At 38.5% G+C, this 25,144-nt stretch overlaps 1 protein-coding gene across 1 annotated transcript in view; it reads left to right on the top strand.

Annotated features, from left to right (window-relative positions):
• The first annotated feature begins 303 nt into the window (after positions 1-303).
• Positions 304-25,144, top strand: part of SUCLG2 (succinate-CoA ligase GDP-forming subunit beta) — a 138,737-nt gene continuing 113,896 nt past the window's right edge. Inside the window, exon 1 of the mRNA XM_074836051.1 lies at positions 304-414. Within this exon, the coding sequence (XP_074692152.1) occupies positions 331-414 (84 nt within the window). The 5' untranslated portion in view covers positions 304-330. The remainder of the gene's footprint in view (positions 415-25,144) is intronic.

Below are 25,144 nucleotides of genomic sequence, written 5' to 3'. Positions count from 1 at the left end.
AAAAAAAAAAAGCCAGAGCAGTACCTCTGCACACCGTTACCCACGCTTTCTCCACAGAGCCCCTCCTGCTCCAGCCACCCGCACTGGCCCCACACGCGGTCACCCCCTCCCGCGCCCGCCCCTCGCACCGGCCTCACTCATGCACCCTGCCCTAAGATGCCCCCCCCCCCCCCCCCGCCACGGACCCCCACCCCCGCGGCGGAGGCCACCCCGGCCGTCCCTTCTCCTCTCCTCCCCGCCGCGGGGGTGGGCGCCGCGGGGCCGCGCCGAGCTTCCGCCCGGGGAGCGGGGCAGGGCGGAGACAGCGCCGGGGCAGGCGGCGCGGCTAAGATGGCGGCTCCCCTGGCTGGGCAGGCGGGGGCTGTGCTGCGGGACCTGGCCCTGAGATCCGCTCGCCGGCGGGGCAGCTTCCCGGTGAGTGAGCACGGCCCCGGCCGCCGCATCCCGCCGGCCCTGCCCGTGGCCCAGGCGCCGAGGGAGGGCTGGCGGGCCGCGCACCTGGCGCTCCGGGGAGCCTCTCCTCAGGAGCCGCCCTGCTCCCCGTCCCTCAGTCGCCGCTTTCCACCCCCCGGAGCCGCCGTTCCCCCGCGGCCAGCGGGGCCTCCCCCCTGTGCGGGCCCGTTGCTCGCAGCTGGAGGGAGACCTTTGGCTTTCCGCCTTGGCGGAGCTCGGGCTGCTGCTCCGGTTTTGTCGCCCGGAGGATGCGTTAAGCCCCACTCCGGGCTCAGCGGTGGAGATAAACCGCCCCGGCGGCCTCGCTCGATCGTGCCCGGCGCTTCGCGGGGTCGGGGCAAAGGTCGGGAAGCGGCCGGGTCAGGGCTGAATCGGCCCGAGCGTGGCCCGAAGAGCCAGCTCTGCAGGCCTCCCTGCCCCTAAAACGGGAAGTACTTCCAATTATTTCAGTAGCAGAAATAGGTGACACTGTGCACGAAGTCGTATCATTTATTTAAACACGTTTCAGGTGGCAGCATCGGGTTGGTTTGGGCTTTGTGCTGGTGGCTAAAGGTCCGGCTGGAGGGAGGACGCCCAGTTGTGCTCACCTGGAAAGACCGGTCATAGCTCTGACTTCCCGGTGGTCTTGGATCCCAGAAGTGTGATGGGAACGAGTAAATGGGCCTCCTTGAAGGGCTGGTGCTCAGGAGCTCTCCTGAGGTGTAGCGGGAGTTCTTTACTCACCCCGACAGCAGACATGCTAAGGTAAAATGAGATATGAACATTTTAGACAGCTCTGGTGCCTTTGGCAACCAGCCTCTTTATTTTGTCTTTTTATCAGATCAGCAGCTGCATGGGAATCTACTTTGGTCCACGCTTCCGAGCATAAGTATTTTCCCAGAAGCAAAAGCCTCCGGAGCGAACAAAGTGTGTTTCTGGCCGGTTGTGCTCCGCAGGTGCCACTCCTGGGGGGGTGCTGGTGGCTGCCGGTGTACGGCTGCGTGGGACGGCTGTCGGATAAAGCCTGTGGTGGTGGTGCTGAACGTTACTTGCGTTGTGCATCTACTTTTGTGTGGTTTACCTTTTAACCTGAAAGAAGTTAGCTAGCTTGGTTTTAAATCTGAAATCTTTTGTGCCCAACTTTCCTTTTTTAATGGTGGGTATAGTATTTGGCAATTCGGTGCAACTGGTTAATCAGTTTAGTGTGTGTCCATTTCATATATACATATATATATACACACAGAGAGGGAGAGAGTGTATATGTGTTCGTATGTATACATACACATAAATGTGTATATACATATGTTTATCTGTATACATAAATATTGAAATCTATTTGTGTTGAGCAATCCTGTCAGTCCCAACAGTGTTACATGGTTGAAGATGCGTTCCTGGCATCATGACTTGTGTGATCTGATCCTATAATAAGGAACTCAGAGGTAACCTCCCCGTTTTTGTGTGTGTCCCTACTGTTCTTGGAGGGCTGTTATAGAGGGTTTTTGTAAGGCTTGAGTACGGAGCGATGTCTGGACAGAGTCATCTCAGAGTGAAGTGTAGAAGGTGCTTTGGTTGAGTTTGGTTTCAAGCCCTGTCTTTATCTGGCGCTGCAGTGGGGATTTGAGGTGCGGGTGGAAATCAGGAGTTCATGCTCTATTCTGTCATCTCTCAAAGTGTGGAGTGAGCCTGTAAGTTTCCTCACTGAAGTCACTGGATAGCTCAGATTCTCAAGAGTGTTGTTGGCATGTTAATGTGGCCAACTTTTTTAAAAAAAATTATCTTTTTTGTGTATTACTTGTGAAATAGAGATATTAAACTTGTATTATAAATCAAATTTTATTATTCTCTTTCTGAACTCTTGACAGATACTAAGAGCATCTCACAAGTTCTGTGCTTTCCAAGTAGACTATTTTCAAGAACCACATCAGAACTGTATAGCAACAAATCAAGTTCTTAATTTCAAAGTAAAATGCTTTCCTGTAGAAAGGTCTTCATTTTTGCAGTGTTACATTACAGAATTTCCATCTAAATAATCTGATCTTTCACTGTCTCAGACTTTAAACTACAAATAAATTCATCAGCCAGAGTCTTCATTTCTGTGCTAAAAAGTAGGATAAAGTATCTGAGAGTAAGAGTTTTTCTCATTTGTATCATTCACTACTTAGCTCTGACCAGGAGTTACACTGTTACTTTTATTTGTTTATGTACCATAAACCAGCAAAACCTGCCCTCTTCTCAAAGCCTGTCACATTGTTCTTTTCAGATACAGGTCTTCCCTATGTTAAGGACATAATCAAGACCTATCAGTCTCAAACTTTGTTGTTTTGGTAACCCTGTGTGAGTAGATACTTGGTGAGATTTAAGATCTTTCCTCATAACCTTCATGACTTACTACTGGAGTGGTGTTTGTGCGCTTTGTATGTGTTGCAAAATTTCTTATTATTTCAAAACCGTTGTTCATGGCTGTGTTGAAACAAGGTTTTTGAGGAGTTTGGCTGTATACTGTCGTAATCTACACACAAACATTTTTCTGTGTAACTTCATTTTGGGGGTGGAATAAATGGTACTTGATCCTATCACATGAAAATATTTTATTGTCCTTCTGCTTTCCCTTTGGCTCTTTACCTTTTTATAACTGTTAGACATTTTTTACTCTTTTTACTTTTTATATTCTTGATAGATTCGGTTCTTTGTGCTTTTGGAGTTTAAATCTGACCAAGTGTTTCAAGAAGATAAAAGATAGATTTCAGTTGTCTGCAGTGCATGTGGACAAGCATATTTAGACCTGCTCTTACTGGAGCAATATTTGTAAAGAGCTGTGACAAACGCTCCAGGGACCACTCTGCAGCAGAATTCAATCTTGTTGGCTAGCAACAAATAGGCTCCATTGAAGGCTGTTTATTTGAATGGGAGTTGGATTGGGCCCTTTGGGAGAATGCTGTGTTTTCAAAATAGCTTCAGATGCAGTGGATTTCAGCGATGAATATAAATGAGGAACAATTAAATCAGAATCATAAAAAAAAATATGCTTAAGGTAACTCTCCAGTTTTCTAATACAGTGAGCAGATTGGCTGGTGCATTATGCAACCCTATTCTAGCCTTCAAAATGGTCCTCAGTCCTGCTCAGTCCTGCCGTAACATTTCCAAATTTCATGCATGTTGAAAATATTGAAAAAAAGGGAGATGGGGAAGATGGAATTAAACAATATTCCTGTTATAAAGTCTGCTGAATGCTATGTATGTTTAAAATGGGGAACTGTACAAGGTTGCTCACTGCAGATGCCTTCAATTCCTAGACTTGAATTACCTATAAAGCCTGGTTAATGCTGAACAGAGAAAGTTCTGTCTTTGTTAAGAAGCTATCAGCTGTGAGTTTAATGATCTTCCATGCAACAGAAAACATTACTGAAAATAACTTTAAATTCATGACTTCAGAAGCTATTTCAATGCCAAATTCTTACTTTTTTTTCTTAGCTTTATGTTAAGTTCTTAAAAGTTTCTTGAAGGTTCGGACTGTTTCCCTATTTGGCTTTTCCTGGTTGACAGTTCTGCTATAATTTTTAAGGTTTTATATTTAGAGGCAGGAAATACATGAGCCTACAGACTTTCACAAACAGTTTTTTCTATAGGTACTTAAACCAAATGACTGGAAAGCCCTCTTCAAACTAGACAAAACTGAAATGCCAAAGTGGAGCAGATGTTTGGCCCACTCCTCCCTGGCAGTTCCATTAAGCACATGGTTATCGAATCCTTTTTTGAGAAGAAAGAAGGAAATGAAAACATAAATATAACCTTAGACTGTGATTTTTTTTTTTTTTTTAAATTATTTTTTCAGTTAGTTTTATACTGGTGGAACTCCTGCCTTGGGAGCAATCTGGCTCTGGCACAGATATTCACAGCTTTGTCTTGAAGTAGAAAAGGTGCACCTCACTGCATTTATTTACCTTTCTTTGTACCTCATGTAAGTATAATCAGGGGATAGGGCTAATTAGGTAAGAAGAGACAGCCTTCATGAATATGACATTAAGTTGAGATTAGCTGGGACACCTGCTGTCTTAAACCTGGCTGTGGATAAGTAAAGCCTTCCTCCTGGCCCTCAATCTGAACTCCCAACCAGTTTACCAAAAGAGACTTCTTACCTTGCTTGGGTATATTTAGGATTCATTAAAGTTTTTGCTGTAAAAACAAGTGTTTTTTCATTGATCTGCCTCCTGAGGCACTAGATAAAGTGTCGATAGACAAACTCTGTGTTTTCTTTACAGGTATCTGAGTGATTGTTTCCTTCTGTTTTTCTCTGGAATATTGTCAGTGCATATGGCATTTTTTAATTTTTTTTTTTTTTAAAAACTTCCATTTGGTCTTTCTGGCTAATGATGGCCAACAAGGATGCTATGAGGCATGTGTGAAGAGACTGAGATTCTTTTGGGAATACTGAAAAGTGAGATGAGGGTTAGAAACACCTGAGGTTTGGTTGTTTCTTAGAAGTAGATAATTTCTCAACTATATTTTCCACTTTCTTGTTTGGAAGGTTCATTTTCAGCAAAAATTGGAAATGTATTCATTTAGTGCTTAGAGCTATGATTCTCCCACTCTCTGTTTTGGAGACTCACACGTACAGTTCCAGGATGGCTTAACCCGAGTGTTGTATTTTTTTTGTTGCTGTTGACCACATCTGTAGCAAGTAGTTCAGCTCATTATTGCCTTGGCCAGTCCAATCTTTCTGTGCATGTTTGAGACTATAATCTGCAGCTTTGAGCATATACCCTAAGGATTTTCTCCAGAAAATTTCCTTTAATACTCACTGCTGAGAAAGCCAATTTCTAGACATCTGTGAATCAGTTAGCTGTATACTCATCTCTTCCCCACTCCATAGCATTTTAATAAAACACTGCACATAGAAATCATGTTATCTGTGCAACTGATTATGATGATAACTTTGGAACTGGTAATTAAACATTGATCCATAATTAATAGCTGCCTATTGATCTTATTTTAACTAGATAACACAGCAGGAGTAGGCATGAAACTAGGAGAAGTTAAGATTCACTATTATGAAAAATTCCTTAATAGTGGAGGTATGCTGTGCTGTTGAATAGATGCTGTTGAAGTCTCTGTTGCATGAATATTACTGAAAACGGATTCTAAGCTGTGAACTGAAGCCTTCATTTAATATGGTAATGGAAATAAGAAAATAAGAACTCAAGATTTTTTTTTTTGTGGTAGGTTTTTTTTGTTTGTGACGTTATGCTGATGGTGATGTTCTTGTAGCATTAGTGGCTAAATGTTGGCTGTGAAGGCATTGAAAAATAGCAAGTGTTTACACTTATTTGTTGGAACACTTTTTTAAATCTTGAGTTAAAATTTTATGCTGATAGCACAAAACATACTCAGTAAATAAAAGTTCTTGAGTTTCATTTTTTTGTTTGTTTGTTTAAAAGGTGCTGGTTTGTTGAGCAGATTTACCCATGAGCTTTGTTCTTCCTGGTCTCTTTCTGCTTGCTCATAGGTTTCCTAAACTACAAGACTGTATCCCAAAATTGAATTTCATTTTGTTTTATTTCTGTGATGATCTGATAGTGTAGAAGCTTAGAATCCAAAATCATAAAGCTCTAGGCACTATCCCCATTGGGCATGAATGTGGGTTGGGCTATTACACTCAAGGACTGTTTAATTTAAGAAAAGCACTTTTTAAATATTTTGTGAGCGATACATTATTATTCATTTGGATTTATTTACCTTGCATATTGGTAGTGCTTGGTGACAGATCAATTTCAGTCCACCCTGTTTGTCTTTAATTTGTGCAGTAGTGCTTTATTGATTGGCCCTAGAGAGCAAAGTAGTTTAAATTGGTCTCTATCATTTGTATCTTTGTATAATTAATGATTTGGATTTTAGTTTTCTGCTTTTCATAATAAAAAGGTATAGATCTGTGTTGTTTACAAATGAAGGACCAAAGGTTACGGATAAGTCCTTATCAGCTAAATTAGTTTGTTCAAGAGGCATTATAAATGTTGCAACTTTGCAGTGTGCTTTCCACATTTTTAAAGATGTGATTTTTTTACACAGTGCCCAGGCATTTTAAGTTAATAAATTTGGCAGTTTGTCTAAAGTAAGGTGGAGCAGGCAAAATACTGACCTTCAGGATTCAGTGGGCAGTAATTCAGTTTGGAACAATAGTGTTATTTTATTCTTTTTTCAAGGATTAAACTGTAAGTGGAAGAGCTTTATTTGTCTGAAAATGGGTAGATACTTTGAGAGCATCAGTAGCAGCAACTTTAAACACCCATTTGTACACTGTGTTTGGAATACTTCTGGAGGAATAAGCAAGCTCATGGGAACAATAACTGGGAAAGATGAAAAACGGCAAGGAGTACAGGAGTAGATAGACCCTGAGGAATGTAAGCAATGAGCAATAGTCTCAATTTGTGTCAGGAGGAGAGAGAATCACTCCTACTGTGTTACTTTACCTTTGGTGTCTAACTCTTGTCCACTTAAATTCTTTGTGCGATGCAAAAGTTTTGTAGGAATTGTCAGGAATGGACAATTAAGGGAGATTTTTGATCATGTTTGGTAGGTTTGTCTGCTTGTCCAAGACTTTTGACTAAAAAATATGAAGCTGCAAATTAACAACCAGACACAGATTACTAGTGGAACACTTCACTCTTTTGAGATCTTCCTCTGAGGGATCCATGGACAAAAGAACAGTTTAATTTGACATCTGCTAATTTAGTGGCAGCCAAGAAAACAGTTACTGCCTTGTGCAAAAAAAAGTTACTCATACACAAGATTGGTATAAAAATGTCAGGGAAATTCCAGTTATGAGAAAAGTTGTATGTGCAAATTATAGATAACAGTGACGGGTATAGGAAAAATATATAAATATTTATGATAATTATAGATGAAAGGGCTATTAAAAACAACTGAATATTTTTTTTTATTGTCAACATATTACTTGCTTAAGGTCTGAAGATGGCATGAGAAATTTATTTTCCCTTAAATTTTCTAACTTCTTCAACTCTGCCACCGCAAACACATTGGAAACAGTGAATCTATTTAATTGAATTCTTTCATGCAGAGTTTCAGTCTGGGTTTGTTTTTCAGTTAAATGACAGAATGGTTTGGGTTGGATTTATGAAAGGGAGATGCTTGGACAGCCTGATAGCTTTCTCTGGTGAGATGACTGGCTTTGTAGCTGAAGGAAGAGCAATGGATGTTGTTTGTTTTGGTGGATACTGCATGGGCTGTAATAAGCACTAGGAATGAGGCTGTGAATATTTCCAGTTCCCTTAACCAGTGAAGTAGTGACATCCTTTGGGCATGGAAGTTCTGTGCCATAACATTAAACTCCTTTTCCTTCCCCTCCCTCCATATAGTTAGGCCATATGTTTTAAGAAGTTTATCAGTGCCATTCAGAACTATGCATACTCTGGGGTTTTTTTTAAGGCTATATTTAATTTATTTCTGATCTATGTTATGATTATTATACATTTGGGTTTTAGGTGCTGCATATGGCTTTTTATATGAGGCATCAACCACAGGTAGAAAAACACTGGTGCATAACCTGTCTATTTGGGACTTCTTCCATGTCTTCTCAGTTACTTCCCTGTGTAATGGAGACGTTATTTTGGTCAGTCCATTTCCAGAATCTTGTAACTGCCTGAAAGTCTAGCCAAGGTGACAAAAACATGGCAGAGGTGTCAGTCTGTCAGATGGGCAAGTGAGGAGTTTTGAGTTCTCTGCGGTCTTGCAACCTGTAACAGATTATGGATTGTAACATCTGGTCATTTTTCAGTATTTCCTTCCACTGGTGCAGAGATGTCTCATCCCACACCACGCTGGTAGCATCTGTTAAGAGTGAAATAAAATGAGATTTTATAATTAAAAAGCAAAGTGTGTGTTTAAGTCCCTGACCTCAGTATAATACATCTTATTCCCTTGAAGATCTAGTAACAGAGATATTCAGAAAAACCACCCATCATAGCCAGTTGTCTAGGATATTTTTTTAGACCATTCCTATAGCAGTGGGAGATTTGAGGTGGAGATGGGATGTCTCGCTTGGTGCTTGTCACAGAGGAGCCCAGGGCCGGGAGGAGCACTTGGGAGTTTCTGACTCTGCAGAGCTGTCACTTCCCACCTCGCGCGGGAGGTGGGCTTGGGGGGTTTCTGGCTGGTGACAGGTTTTGGATTTCTGCCAGCGGCTGAACGCTTTGTTCATTACTTTGTTCTCTCTTATGAGCAGCCATTTTGGGTTGTCATTGGCTTAGCTGGTGACCTCTGCCACATTGTGCCTGATTCATGTTATCAACTGGCAAGTAGGCAGTGTTTTTAAAGAGCTACTTGACGAACATGTTTCTGATGAAGAATTGCTCTCCCCTACTCCCTTTGCTGGCTGATTAGCTTTTACTCTACACCCAGCTTCCACGTGTCTGCAAGCCTCAGTCATTCCAAATGGCCAAGCACAGGTGATGAACCCGCCTGCATTTCCAGGAAGCAAGAAATCAGAGATTGCTTTCTTTTAGAGATGACTTGAAATAGACTTTTTGCCTGGAATGTTTGATCAGTGGTGGTAGAAATGTAGAAATCCACTTGAAGGTCATTTGATGATGAAGAGATGCTGCTGCTCGTAGTGTCCTAGGCCTGCTTTGAGATTTGAGAATGGCAGCAGGGTGAATTTCCAGGGTAAATAATAGAGAAGTATTAATAAATAAATGATCTGCAAAGCAAGAAAAAATATTTACAACATTTGGTTTCCTATTAAAGGCATACTTTCATCAATTATTCTGTGGCAGTTTCTGGTTCCTCCCCAACTCTGCCCAAGCAGCCAGAAGGCTGTCTTTCTCTTGTATGTTTGTTCCTTTGAGTTTGCTTCACGTTGCTCTAGGTCTAATTAAAAACAAGATTTACTAACAGTAAAAGTGTGAAGCATTCCGATTTAAACAAAAATTGTGTACCAGTCATTTTTTTTTGCGCTTCCAGGATAGAAACTCTTACAGTCTATTCTGCACTAGTTTGGTAAACCAGCTATGACTTAGGCGTGCAGTAGAACTGTTTCTGTTGATATTTTTCTATATTTCTTTATTCTACTGCTGTGGGTATTTGCATCTTTATTGCTTGGGAGTGCTATGCTGCTTACTGCTCAAAGTTGTAATCTTCTGTGATGACACAATTAGGTAGCATGGAAATTATGATTTGACTTCAAGTATTAAAGAACTGGAACAACAAACTGGGATTATGTTTCATATTTGCTTCTTTCTGATGAGAAATAGGACTCAAACTGTCTAAATTGGCATTTTATTGGTGTTTTTCTGAATATATCAGTGACTCCTAACACTTGAAAAAGTATTCTTCCAGGGTATGGTAGGTATGAAACGCTTCTTTGATAGGTATGATTACTTGAAACAGGAGTTCAGAAACATTTCTGATCAACCCATTGACCGTGCTTTGAATTTCCTAACAGCTCAGGACGATTAATTAGGATGAAGTGGACAAAAAATTGATAGTGGGGATATGCTGAAAAGCCTACTCTTTATATCTCATGGTTGGTGGTAAAATAGTTTTAGAATTAGTTTTTCCTGGTTATATTTAATATTTAAAGCATTTCTTCATAGTTGCATAAAAGTGTAATTTTAATCTTGTAAAAAATTAGGAAGTTAAACACTTCATAAGATGAGAACAAAATATTAAACTTTCCCTCAAGATATTTAAAATAAAAGAATATTTCTGGTTTATGTGGAGAAGATAGCTCATTTCACTTTTAGAATATGTGGTGCATATCACCAACAATCTTTCATTTGCAAAGTCAGGGAATGTATTACGGTATTTTCTGCATTATGACTGATTATGGCTAATTATGCACTTGTGTATGGTAGTGAGTTTATTTTCATCAGATACTTCAAAGCCCTTACTTTTTAGGTCAGGAAACTATGCTTTTCCTAAAGCTTTGAAGTTTTAAATAAGCAAAATGAACATAATTTGACTAAAATTAATTACTAATGCAAAGCAGAGCTACTGATGGCTAGCACATGACAAAAGCAGAAATTGAATTTGTGAATTCATATTCTTGTTTCCTTTACCCAAGAAAAGGCTCTGAAAATTGATTCCAGAAGTATAAAGCTTCTGTAGACACCCTTGCTTCTTGGGCACATGTGGATGTACAATAAGTATTTTTAGTACTGTTTTATTCTGCTGAAGTTTGATTAAAGAATGCAAGAAAAAAATGTTTTTTAAATGTTTTCTGAAGTAAGTGGGGAGAACATTGTTTGCCCCTTTGAGTGGACTAGCAGCTTTGTGTTTGGGCAGGCTGCTTTGTTTTCTTGACATCCTGTTTGTTATGTGACCTTAGGCACGTTGTTCAAACCAGAAACATTTCCCATAACCTCATAGAATAAGGAGCCTGCCATGTTTCGGCTGGGTTTTCAGAAGTTGTTAATGATTCACTGCTCAGGTGAACGTGAGTGGGATTGGAGTGTACTCAGCTCTGCTCTGTCAGCCTTTAAATGCTAAGCAGAATCCTTCAGAGAAATTCTCAGTGTCAAAAGTGTGCTGTCACTTAATTTGCAGCAATTTCTATTTTGGTGTTTGCATGTAAATAGAGGCCTCAATACTCCCCTGGGTGGAGGGCAGGATGCAGGTTGTCAGGGATTTGGCTGTGTCCTCCTTAATTTGGAGGTCAATCTGTAGCAGCCTGACTGAAACAACTGCTGAACAATAGCCTGGCAAGGTATGAGAAATGGAGTAGTGAGGTCAGGCCCTTACAGTTCAAGAGGACGTTCTTTCCACCGTCTCCCCTTTTACTTTTGAGGACTGCAGTCCTCACAAAACCATATCCGCAGACACCCAGAAAGATCATTCAGGTGGTAGCTGCTAGGATCTGCCTTGTAATGCATGAGGATGTGGGCTCAGATTCTGGTTTTCTGAGATAAGGAGAATAAGGATGACAGAAGGAGCTCAGGTCTGACCCTGTGCATGTTCCTGGTGGTTTACAATGGAGCTTAGTGGGTAGGAGAGTGTATTTACAGAATAGCTGTCAAAATCCCTGTGTGTAAGCAAGCTGTAAATAAGTCTATAAAGTATAATCATTACTGGAGACTTTAAATCTGCAATGAGTGAAGGACTTGCTTCAAGTTCATTCTTGTCTCTGCTTCCTTGCATGGGAAGTAAACAGAAGGATAAATCAGAAAGCTGAGTTTATAAATGTGATTTAAAGGCACATTGGAACAGAATTGTGTAGTTTCAGGTTTTTTTCTTTTCTTGAGCTAATGACCCAAATGAGTTCTACAGTGTAGAAACATCACACCATGCTGCATCATTTCCAGGGGAGTGCAGAGGTTAAGCTTAGGATCAATCAGTTTGCAATCAGACTGATTACAAAAGGACAAGGAGGAGTACAAGATAAAATCAAAAGAACAGAGTAAGACGGAAAGGCATAGAGAGAGAGATGTTTGAGAACCCTTGAAGTAAGGGTTTCTTGCAGTAGACAGCTAGCAGGAACATTCAGAACTGTTAAGGGAGGCATTACAGTTTTGTTAAAATAGCAGTTCAGGATTTTCAGCCCCACTTCCACCCTGAGTACACTTACTAAGAGACTGGCGAAGCTTAAATAATCCTTACCGGTTTATCTGCAACACTGTGAAATATTCAAGACATAACAGAGATGCTTCTAAAACTTTGTGTTTTTCATGTGCATATCACTATGGCTTAGGTAAAAAGGAAAGGTTCCTGAATAGATACTGTTCTGTTTTTTTAATCCAATCTATATGGCTTTGTAAATCTAAGTTCCAGAATTGTGAATAATATGTGAATGAGTTTGGTGCTGTCTTCTGGTTTTGTGGCATATGTTAAAGCACTGCAAAATATAGTGTTTCACGTTGGAGCCACTGTGGAAAGGTTTAGAAGGTGGGTGTTAATGAAAGAGATAAATAAAGAAAAGAAAGCCTTGACAGCATCCAGCCACTTCAGAACTGATGGACGCACTCCTGACGTTCCTCTTTCCCAGCCAAGGGATTCCACCATTGAGAGAGGAAAGAAAATGCTGAATCAAAAATAGAGGGATGTTGAAGTATCATTATGTGTTTCCAAACAGAATATTGATTAATATGTCATTACAGTTAAATATATTTTTTAGTGGCAGGGAATGTTCGTTTAGAGGTGGAAGAGGTAAATCTTCATGAATCTTTTACATATTTATTCATGAATTAATTTTGTGGTAGTGGGTAGTGAATGAAATGTTCAGACCCCCCAGTCATGATGGCATTTGAGTTTTAATCTTAAAAAGCTCGAAAAGAGCCACATATTTTTTAGATTCAATTGCCTTGCAAAGTTGAGAGTTCAACTAGTGAACAAGTTTTTGGAAGGTTCACCCACTTCAGTGAGGAAATTGGGGGAGTTTGATTCCTGACTTTACTTTGGGGTCAAATCCAGTAGGCTTATTTCTTTAGTTAAATCATTCACTCTCTTGGGTTAATTTTAACATTCAGGGTACACTGTTCAGGTTGAGGCTGAAACTGTTCTTTTTCTAATGGTTTCTGCAGGATCTTGCTACTTTGAACTGTCCTGTATTACACATAAATGTCAGATCTTCTTACTCTGACTAAAAGTGCACCCTGCTGCAGTCTCTTGTGTCTGACTTTGTATTATCTCCTTAAAAAGCAGAAGCATGGCTTATATGGCCATGTAGAGAGTATTTTATAGGTGTTTATTTGATATCAATTGCTATTCATTTCTACAATATTATTGAAATAAAACTCCTTTGGCAAGACCTGAAATTTGAAGGAGAAAGTAATATTGTTTCTCATTTAAATTGTGTATGAATAAATGATTACAAATTGACAGATATTGCTTGTAGTGATTCCTTTCTTGAGTGAAAAACCAATTTCTATTTCCTCCTTAATTTAGGAACTTAAAATTCATAAGAGATAAAAAGAGAAACTAGATGCAGCCCCAACACAAGCAAAGAGAAATTACAAGTTGAAAGTTTAATAGCTGCTTTTGTTTTCAGGGCCACATTGCACTGCACTAAATCTGCACATGGACAATCTTTTACTACTCTATTCCTGTAGACAGCTTAGAATTTATTAGTAACAACAACAAGGTACAGTAGGTGGTTGTGTGGAAAATGCAAGGTACCAGGTTCTTCACTGTCCCTAATCAGAGTCCTTCAACCTCTGCCCTGGTGAGCTCAGCAGAGCTGGTGTATCATCTCAGTTTCTCAAACAGACTCTACCTGTTAGAGCAGACGTGTGTTAACACATGTCCAGTCCAGCATGTGCCTCTGCAAGGGTTTATGAAGCGCTGACACTTGTATGCCAGATGGGCACATTCTCCCACCTCTGTTCAGAGGGTCACAATCCCTGGGTGTAAGTTCCCGTGCACGTAAATGTGCCGTTTTCTGCTGCAGCAGTAGGTTTTTAGGTCTGTACACTTCTGCAAACCTGTTCCTCTCTCAGAGAGCTCATCCTGAGGATTCACTCACTACCAGGCTTTTGTTATTCCTTTAAATAGTGACAATATGTTCTGGTTTCATTTGTTTTGAAACAATTCAGCCATACTTTTTATAATGCCTTATGGAACCCATCAATACTGCCTGTATATCTGTCTAATAAGAGTTCAGTAAATTAGCATAATCATTAAACAAACAAATTCTCATTTTGTTAGTAATTGGTGACTGCCTGTTTCTCAATAGACAAGCGATGTCAACTGGCATTTATTAGTTGTATGCTTTATTGTCTACAGGTAGGTAATCTGCAGTTTATATCCTTGCCTTATTACGCTGCATTAGAATAATCACTGCAGCCTGGTGATGGAAGAAAACTAGTTTCTCTTAACTAAAAAGGTTGAGATGACTAAATATATCTTCTTCAGCTTTTCAGTTAAAATAGGTTCCTTTTCTAAAATGTTACTGGTTCAAGAAAGCTCTTCTCTTTATTTCTTTGATGTTTGATTTCTTCATGTTCCCTGCTGTGATGCACTGTGATTCCTGCCTTCCTATCTCTGTTTGCAGTGGCTCCTAGAAAAAGAACTTTGCAACATGACAAGAGAAAATGGCTTTTCCTTGAACTACGTGAAAGTCTTCAGGGGAAGATTTAACTAAGTGTTTGTTTTGATTGCATGAACTAGAATTAAAATGGTGACGCAAACACCTAATATAGTAATAAAAATAATAATTTGATTGTTTTAAACTGTAGACTTCTGAACTATAGCTCTTCTGGAGTGTTACTGTTCTCTCCAATGAATTGCAGTGAATTTGAGTAGTTGCTCCAGAAGGCAATGTGCAGCTGAGTCCTTAGCATGTAGCTTCATCTTGTCTTCCCCAGGCTTGGTTTGCCAGCAGCGATGCAGTCAAGTCTCTGCTGCCCCGGGGTGAGGGCAGGCTGTTGTCAGAAGGGGTGGTCCTGCCCTCACCACTGCCTTGCTGCTGTGTCTCTTGCGCTGGCGCTCCTCTTCACCTGGTTGGGTCCCCGAGTTAAGTGGGCAGCAAAAGAAGCTTTCTGCTGGGTTAGCTCCACTTGGGAGGGCGTAGGAGCGAGCAGCCATGGTGGCAGGTTACCCCTGCGTCATCTGAGCAGAAATGGGAAACTGCAGCCCTGTAGTAATGACTTCTGCCAGTACCTTGGCTTCTTGGTTTCAAGTAATACGGAGCACTTGGCTGTTAGAGGAGCCACAGAGGTGCCTGAAGGTACGTCAGCAATATATGGGAGAGTGGCAGTGAAGTCTGAACTGGTGTCAGCTTTGGTTGAGAGGCTGCATAAGACAGACAGGTGTAACACAACACTAGTTTTCCTGGATTGCAGAGGCACATGGGGAGCAATTGGTTGATTGCTCCAGTGTGCTGCTGTTTAAATGTCACCAAACTGCCTATGGATTGAGCTGATACACTTCTCCTTCAGTCTAAGCATGACTTAAGGGTGGATTAGTGTTTTCAGAGACTACAGAATGCTCAGTTTTGAATAAGCTCATTTGGGAAATTGAAAAACAATATTAAGGCAATGCCGGGCAAAGATTTTTCAAATTAGGATTTATCTTTGGGCTTTGCTATCAAGATTTGCTTGCTCCACACGACGGCTAGATTTTCAGTAATGTGGACTTCTGAGCAGTAATGATTGTCTGTTTCACTCTTTTGAAGTTTTTGAAGTTTTCATTCTTTCCAAGCTCCTGGCCATCCTCTCAACTGTTTGTCTGAGTCTAATTTCTGTAAACAATTTAACAGTAGGAATCCCAATAATAACATTATTATTATTATTATGATTTTGTGTGCTCCTTTTATAACCAAGCCACCAATTTTTCACTGTTTTTTTGCACATATGAAGAGAATTATTTAGTTATTTAACATAGACATATTGTTTCAAAGTGTTGTATAGCCATTAGGAATGGTAATAATTATTCACCAGAACGGGATGTCTAGCTTTAGTAAACAACAATGTAGTGGTATATTTCATGGTTTTTTGGTGGTGGTTTTTTTTTTTTTGTTGCTGTTGTTTGAAGCTGAGAGTTATGTAAACTTTAACAATTGCAGTGACAGATCTCACTCATTCTGAAAAGTGTGTTTACAGTTCAGTAGTATAAAATGGTAAATTGCCCCTACAGTTTATTGATCAAAATGTCATAGCCTTTAAAGAACTGGGAAGTATGGTAATTTTTTTTTTTCTCTGAAACATACAGCATTTTACTGCTCAATATATTTCGTGTAGTGTATTTTAAGTAATAAATTTGGAACTAAAAGGCCTATAACTGTTAACTAGAGTTTGTGTGTTACCTTTGTTTTAATTCAGTTAAAATGAACTCCCATTTGTAGGAATAAATAATGGAATTTAACTCTTAAAAGGTCTTCAGCTGTACCTGAGGAAGATTTTAAAATCAAAATCTGATGTTTGAGGTTAAGATTGCTTGCAGTGTTTTGATACAAACTATAAGAAATAAGCAATTCCTAACTGTGGTGGACAGAAGTATGGAAACTCTGTTTTTGTCAGGAAAATATTCAAGATTTGTTCCTAAATTAGCTCACAGTGTCAGTTTTATCCTTTATAAATATATCACAGAAGTCTAAATTGATAATTTGATCAAAACGTTCAGTGTTAGATGAAGCTGATGAGTGAAGGGACCTCACTGGCCTATTGTATCCAATCTGAAGTGAGCAGTTTGGGATGTTGGTGGAAGATGGTTTCTTCTGTGGCTTTTAAATGGGATGGTCTGGATGCTAACTTCTGCTTTGGGAGATTAAAATTATTGATTTGTGGTAGCCAACAGGACATTACTTGGGAAGGACATTTGCTGTCCTGTTTTTCATAATATACCCATAGGTGTGTGGCATTAATCATCTTTGGAGAGAAGGGGATGTGTGGTTTGACTTAACGTGGCAGGCCTTATAGCTGATCGGTCTTACAATGAGTCTTTCCATTTTCTTTTGTGCTTGAAATACTTGCTTTTGTACAGAACAAAGTGTAGTAATCTCTGTATGTTTGCTTTTTATGACTTGCATTTATGATAAACTTTTTCTATTTAGTGTAGTGCCTTTTTTCTAAGTTTTTGTTTCTTGTCAGACTAACTCTGTGGATACTTATTCTTTACGTCAGCACTGCCAGCAAACTGAAATAAGTGTTTTAGTTTATTTTCAGTGGCTTATGTGGTATATTTCAAGTATATGACCTAATAAAATGTACCTGTACCCACAGTGGTTTATATGAAGGTAGGCCATTTAGTTGTATATCTGATGGTTCCTTTTTGATAGGAATTTCTCCTACAACTTTGTCAGTTACAGTAGCTATATGTCAATAACTACAATAAAAGTTTATTTCCTATATTGATGAATGGTATGCTGTTTCATTACTGTCATCTTTGTGTATCTGTTTTCTTTCATATGCACTTGGAATTGTATTACAGGTCAGAGTGCACAAATTGAATAAACTGGAATGCTGTAGAATATGTTGGATAAGCAAATAGATTTTTTTTTTTGTTAGATGCTTTTATTTTAGATAAGATATGCTAAACACACTTCCTTTTTATTTCAGATACAGAATCCATCTAAAAGACCTCCCCATAGACACCACAGTTCTTCTCAGGAAATGACTTATTTCCAGTACAACCATTACAATGTAACCCATATTTATAAAACTTGATACTATATATATTTGACATATAATTTGTATTCATGCAGAGATAATTTGAATTGGTAGAGCTGTTTTATACTGGCACAGGATCTATTAGCATAGTTACAGCTGCATTACTTCACTGGAACAGCAGAGTGGGAAGAAAGTAGTATGCATTTATTTGACCAGCTTTACTGTCAGGTGCTTTTAAGAGATCCATCTTTGTTTCACAATGTTAATACTGGCTTCCATTCACACTATGAATGAAGAGGGAATGTTGGATGTCACTAAAGTGTGTCTTCCTTTTAACAGTCATGCAATAAAATGCATTAAGCTAGGTTAATGTAAACAGTAGAGCTGCTCAAATTATATAGCTGTGTCAAGGGATGTTCAATTATCCCAGAAATTTGCTTAGTAGTGGTTTTGTTGTTGTTGGTTTTGTTTTCTTTAAAAGTGCTGATTATCACTGGATTCTCTTCCTCTAGCTAGAATTATTTGGCATTTTCCAAAAGTACAGATTTGACCTGAAGAGACTTGCTAAGAGAAAATAAGTATTTAAGGTTAGGGATTTTTTTAGTGAAATTGTCTAAACATGATCACTGAACTCAATGTGGTGAAATACTTAGTTGTGGATGTTTAGCGAAGGTAGTTCCGTGTTGAATTAGGCATGAAATGGCACAAAATTTTCTTGAAATTAATTTTCTTAAGACCAAAAGGTCTCGGTTGTAATAGAGTTTATAATTTAAATCTTCAGTTGTTTGTCAGGCTTGACCTTTCAGTTCTTCTTTTCAACAGTTTCTTCATACACTTGTCACAGAAGAGAGTTAAGAGCTTCATTCACGTTTAAAAAAATTACGTGGTGCTTTAGAGTTAGAATTCTACAGCTAGGTAGTGGGGTCTGCTGCTCTCCAGCGCTTGTTGCTATTTTAAAAAACGATTTTACTTTTAGTTTGCTTTTCAGAAGAATGCTATCTTGTAGTAGTAACTTACTGAGTTGAAGGGTACGTGCAAAGTTATAGCAGTTGGTAATATTGCAGGCTAAAAATGTTACAGTCGTAAGCTTCAGTTCTACTGATGCAACTACTGGTAAGTCTCTGCTAGGAGCTGATTCGGCTTCAAAAAGCCACTGTTTTTTACATGTGTGCATGTCATCATGGTGTTTTCTGCTTGTTTGTTTATTAACATTTTTCTGCTTATCTTGTCTGCTTATCTTACCTGCTCCAGTGTGACACTATTTACTACCTTCTGCATACATGCTATAGAGCAGTATTTATGGGAATTCATTAGTCTCGGAGTCAACCTTAGAGGTTTTACCAGGGAGGCCAAAGAGTGAAAAAAATGTTATACTGAGCATATAGGTTCAGATAAGAAATAATCAGTAGTCTAGTTTGATGAAGCTTGCATTTACTGATGCTGCTTTTGTTTTGTGGTTATGTGGAACATTTATTTCTGAGCAGAGTTTTGCCGAGGTAGTTAACATGCAATTAGCAAACTTCTTGGTGAATACCTTAAGAGAGTTTATCCTGTTTTTATGTGTGTGTGTTTTCTTTTTTCAAAAGCAAGCACTCAAAAGATACCTCCTGGGTCATCAGAAAGACGTTGCACATCAGAATAGTTAATGCTGCATATATATAAGAGGACAAAGAAGTTGCAATGTCTTCTAAATCTTTTTTTATGTACATTGAAGTTGATTCCTGCTATAAAATGTACTTCTGGTTCTACTCCTGTTAAACTATATTGTTATTATTTAGCCCATGTTATTCAAATAATGCAAATTATTTTTTGTTGCCATGGGACAGTTCAAGAACTGGCAAACCGAGTAGTGGAAGAATCTAATGCAGCTACTCTCCAAATACATTATGCGTTCAGAGCTATTAGCATTTTATATAAAAACAAAGGAATGAAAAAGGTGGGAAATAAGAGATAACGCAGGTTATGTGAACAATCAATTTTCTTCTCTAGCAGTAGTCAATAAACCACTGATACAGTTATGCAACACCTGGCCTTGTTAAGATGATCAAGAGGAGATGTTTGATTTCTTGATGTGTATGCCACTCATTTTAATGATACTGTACAAACGTAATTGGACCAAACATGGTACCTAGGTATATAAAGAAGTAACTTTGAACATAAGTCTTGTTGAGAGTAACATATGCAATTACTAGTAACAGTACTTTTCTGAAATCCTTGCCTCTCTATAGACCTTTGGTCCATATTAGTGTGATTCTGGCTGGTAACGAAATGCTTAGGGTGTGGAGAGGGGAAGGAAGATTAGAGGTAAACCCCAACCATATTAATTTTTTGTGTTTTTGGAATATACCAAATAATTCTAGCCAGCAGGAGAGAATCCAGTACGAAACTTGTACTTAATTAGATAATTCTGCCTTCATCTCACTTCATGTTACTGTTCAGTTGAGGCCTTTTGCTCCACTTACTTGAGTTTGGGGATTTTTGATGCTGTTGTAAGGCTCTAAGGGAACATAATCAGTTGTAATAGAGTCCTATTCAAGTGTATTAATCTCTTTGATAAGCACTTATGTTAGAAATTTAATCTTAAGAAATATCTTATTAGGAAGAATTTAATTCCTCCTTAAAACTTTATTATTTTACATAATTATATAAAAACACGGATATATGCTACTAGTGATGTTTTTCTTAGTTTTATGAATTGATTTATTCTTAAAGCTTATTTGTGATTTAAAATAAAGAAAAAAAACCCTTTCAATTTATCTGGCATATCTGAATCTCAAATAAGAGTTATTCTCCATCTACAATATGTATATCAATACACAACACATAAAGAGCTCATATGAAAGCTATTTTTTTCTTGTAGTAATATAAGGTCTGCTGGAAGTCTTCAGCAGAGCCGTGAATGTTATTTATTTTAGCCTTTTAATAAGAACTTGCTTTCAAAAGACTAAATCCTTTAGTTTGAGTTTTTCTTTACTCTATTCCATGAAAACATATTGTCTGGATTTTCATTTAGGCTCACTGGAGTGATTTTAAGTTTTTCTTTGTTATAGAAACTAGCTAACATGCTAAGAAGTATAATACCACTAAAAAAAGCTTTAGAAAGATGTCTTTAAACCTACAGTCTTTCTTTGGGCTTTTCAGATCTCGACAGAAGTTAATATTCGAGGTTGAGGTGTATTTACAGTAATGAGAATGTGTGTAAGTTTAGTAAGATGTTTTAAAACTTCTTTTGTTGATAGAAAAAATGTCTTAAGGATAACAGAAAAATGCCACCAATGGAAAATTTTCTAGTTCTTGCCTGTCATCTTATGAAGATGAAACATGAGATGTCACATAGAGAGTCAGGTTTTACTAAAGTCTGCGTACTATTTCCAGTCTCTCTTCACAGGCTGGCATGACAGAATGTACTCCTTGTACTCCAGTGCAACCTTGCAATAAAGAAACAGATGAAACACAGATATATCTTAAACTGTTGGAACATACTGTGTTTCAACCGTAGACAAAGCTGCATGGAAAGATCTGAGAGATGTATGGTATTTTCTACTATGGTTTTCTGACTAGTATGTGGGGAAAGAAGGTAAAAGTATTCAAGCAGGGAGTAAGCTTGGAATAGAAGGTGGTGAGAATCAATAAAGAACAGAAATCCTTAAGTCAGCCTCTGCTTTCCTGTGCTTTAGTTGCCCTTTTACTTGCTTCTGCACCACGCCCCCCCCCCCCCCCCCCCCCGCCTCCCTCCCTTCAGATTGAAATTATTTTTCTGATGGTAATTTACAACCTAATTCCTCAGTCTGTCTTTGGTGAGCGACAGGACCACATGGGTGAATCTAGCAGTGCTGTTTAATGCTGCTGAGAGCAATTAATTTGTTGACAAGAGCAGAGCTGCAGAATGGGAAAATAAATAATACAAAGACGTGTGATGCTGGAGTTGTATTCTGTGCCATGTTAAAGTGTCCTCCTAATAAGTTTCAGGGGGAGGAGATGTATTATGACTGCCTATGGAAGACTAGGTATGGGAAATAGCTTGCTTTCAAAACTTTGTAGACTCTTGTCTAGGCTGTCTTAAAGCTGTACTTTTGTGCAGTAGCACCGTTCCGGTCAGTCTCAGGTGTATAATATTTATCTGTAGGATGCGTGGAAATTTATGATGCCCAAGAAACTTATGCTGATTGAAGCCTATCTCAAATCCTTGTGAATGCTTGGTATAAATGTATTTGGGAGGGTTAGGAACGTCATCTGGCAAAGATTTTTCAAGATTCTTGTACTAATTATTTCTTTTTATTGCTGTCCTATTTATTTAGTTCAGATATATATTTATTGCAACTAAAACATCTTTGAGCTGGGAATTAGTTCAGGGAATCATCTATTTACTCACATTTCTAACATCTCATGGTCACTTTTCTTGTGCCTTAAGCCTAAAACATATGTTTGCAACTGTTTGGATTTTTCAAGATGATCTTGAAAGAGTAGTCATCTTTACAGATTCAAAGCTTTTGCTTTATTTCATCTCTTGTAACTGCTTTATTTTGCCTGCTCTTCTTAAGACATATGGTGTGTATACTGCAAGTGCTTTAAAGCAAGTTTTTCATGTTCCTTGCTCTTCAGAGCTTCTAATACAGACTTTGCCACAGTTGGTTTCTTAAATATATTGTACTCCTGTATACAGTGGTAGGCTGTACTAATTCATTTTATTGAGTAGTTCATTCACAACCAGGAGTTTGTCTTTTGTGGAAAGTCTTGATTGAAAGTCTTCAGTTGGCACTCAGTAAGATGGTCTCTCTTAGAATCATATAATATGGGAGAGGAAAAAAAAAAAACAGCACATGCTTACTAACCTTAAGTCTGTAGGCTTTCCTCTTCTGTGCCAACTGTTCTTGGCCAGATCTTTGTTTTGTCACCCTTAGGATTGCTTTGATAGTTCTTCCAAATGAATTATTCTCTTGTTTCCTTTCTGTGTCTGATCTGACAGGTCTGATCAGACCTGTCTGATTCATAATTTGTGAAGGAAATATTCCTATAATCTCTATATTAATTGTGTCAGTTTTATAAGAGAACAGACCTATGTCCATATGCTTATGTATATATGCGCTGTATGTATATGTAATAATGATTTTTAACATCTCGGCAATGATTTGGAGCATCCCTCTGGAACGTTTTGAGTTATATTTTCAAGTTGTAAAACTGACATATACTAAAAGCTTTTGTAACATGCCAAGGGGGTGGTTGGGAACAGAGCTCATTGCAGGTTCCCAGTGGAGCTGTTAGGCTTGCTTTATTCATTAACTAGGCTGGAGCTGAGTTAACGTTGGAGTGAGGCACACCAGATGGGTGGCACTGGAGATGACCTTTCTTCATAAAACAAACAGACCTTCAGCTGCTTTTCTGGCTATCATCTCTGTTCTGTGTCTGTCATGTGTTGTGAGTTATCACTGGTGGCCTTTATTAGGTGGTGACCCTTTGCAGTCCATGTTATTTAAGAGAGTCCTTAAAAGATTTTATTACTTAAGCCTTGCTGCTTTGAACTCAAAGTGGAGGTGTCATTTGACACATTGTTCTGCCTTGCAAATTCCTTAACTACTTAATTCCTACCTGAACAGAAAATTTGGAAACAAGTTGTGTTGAGACTTTCATCAAGCAACAGCAACAAAAGTCTGCCCCAGAATAAGATAGTTTGAATATTTTCCTTTTTATTTATTTGATTTAGATCAGCTTAGTAATACATACATGTGAAACTGATTTGTTGTTCTAAATGATGAATAAAAGCTGTTGGGAAGACTTGTTCTTAAATGACAAACACAGTGACCAAAATTTTATCAGCTGTATTACTGAGCTGTAGAAATCTTTATATAAACCAGTTAATTGCAAACAAAAACACTTAAGCATAAAAGACAAATAAATTATAAGTAAACCTACTTTTATATATAAGAGAAATCCTTAGTAAAGCTTCAAACTCAGCTTTTCATTTAGTACAGCTACTTCAACATTGTTCTGTATTTATTTAATGCTATCCAAGATCAGCTTGACGTGGGTCTCAAAGATCTTTTGGATCCTAGTAAATACAAGATTGCATAACATAAAAATAAAGAACTGTATCTATAAGATCTATAAATATATAACAGATGGGCAAAAAGTGCTGTCAAACTTAGCGTAGACTTATCCTTTGTTTCAAATCAACTTCCAGCTAAGGAGAATTAACCTTTCTTCTGGAAAGTACAAGTACAGGATTTGAGTATAATTGATTGTTTAAAATCAAGGTTTCTTCCTTTCAGATTTAAATTAGAATTGATGGTTTTGTTTATTTTGGTATAAGTCAATATGCTTTAACTCAGGGTGCGAGTTTATTTTTCTGAACCCTGAAAGTCAGATTGGAAAATTCCATGTTGCTCAAGAGAAATGGATTGAGAAATGTCTTTGTAGATGTTCTCCTGCTGTAGCTCCAGGCCTTGAGGAGGGGAGTGTGCACATCAGATAGAGCTTTTAACTAGAGCAGAACGGCTGAAAGCCAGTTAGATGGAGATGAGTATTGGTTTTTCCTCCTTTGCCTCCTTCCCTCTGCAAATGCGATCGGCTTCTGATGGCAGTTGGGATGCTCTTTCTTTTGCTGCTGCTTACAGATGAAATGGGGGAGCTTTGGAAATGTATTTTAGTCTTACTGTAGTGGTCAAATAACATATTAGTAGACTCCTGGCAGCCTGTGCAGATTCAGGTGATGGTTCTCTTCAGTGTGTGTGTATGTATGGATTATATGCATTCTGAAGCCATCATTATTATAATATCATTATTATAAGGTAGTCTTTAGAGAAACAATGGAAAACAGAAAGTTAATGATTGTCAGGGATAAAACTGGTATTTTCCTCAGTCACGCTAAAAGCTCTCTGTAGCTTGATAGAGCCTGAGGGCATGTGGCATCATCTTTTGGTTGAAATTTTCTGGTTTTTCTTTATATGAGGCTAGAACTGACCTTCAGGGTCCCTCTTGACTCCTAGTGTTAATCTCTGTGGAAATGATAATGAAGTAATAGCTGGTAGAGCCTAGCAGAGAACTTACAATAGGAAAACGAATTCAATGTCAACAATTATGCTAGTGGCTTTAAATTTTGACCCTCCATTTGAAGTCATTGCCTAAATGTAATAACATACTGTCTGTGAATAACATGGAGGAACATAAAACACACTGAGGTGCCTGTGTGATGCCTAGAATTAGAGATAGCCATAGAGCATACTGACAATATGTCATTTTATTCTTCAAAAATATGTTAACCAGATTATGGTTAAAAGAATTTAAAATGTGCCATCCTGAGCTATTTGTAACTGTTTAAGTTCTGTGGGAGTCACTTTTACAGAAAACATGTGGTTATATACTGTAAAAGATGGGGCTTGTATTTTCTTTAGGCATCAATCTTTTGTGCTATGTTTCAAAGCAAATAGAAACAGAGATTTGCTTTTGATACAACACAGCATTTAAAACTCTAGTATTGTGAAAAGAGTATGCATTATTGAAAGACTTTATCATGGAGGTTTTTTGTTTTCAGTATAAAGTTGCATTAGGATAATATTTTTTTATCATGCTGTTAGAGATCAAAGTATTAGTATAGTAAATAATCCTCTCTGTCTAACATATCTAAACATATAGTGCTAGCTTGCATACTGTGCTCCTACTTCAGA

The sequence above is a fragment of the Strix aluco genome, chromosome 11, assembly GCF_031877795.1.
Source record: "Strix aluco isolate bStrAlu1 chromosome 11, bStrAlu1.hap1, whole genome shotgun sequence".
NCBI classification, from domain to species: Eukaryota; Metazoa; Chordata; class Aves; order Strigiformes; family Strigidae; genus Strix; species Strix aluco.
The sequence above is the reverse complement of the archived record's forward strand: the minus strand, read 5'-3'. Positions and strand labels throughout refer to the sequence as shown.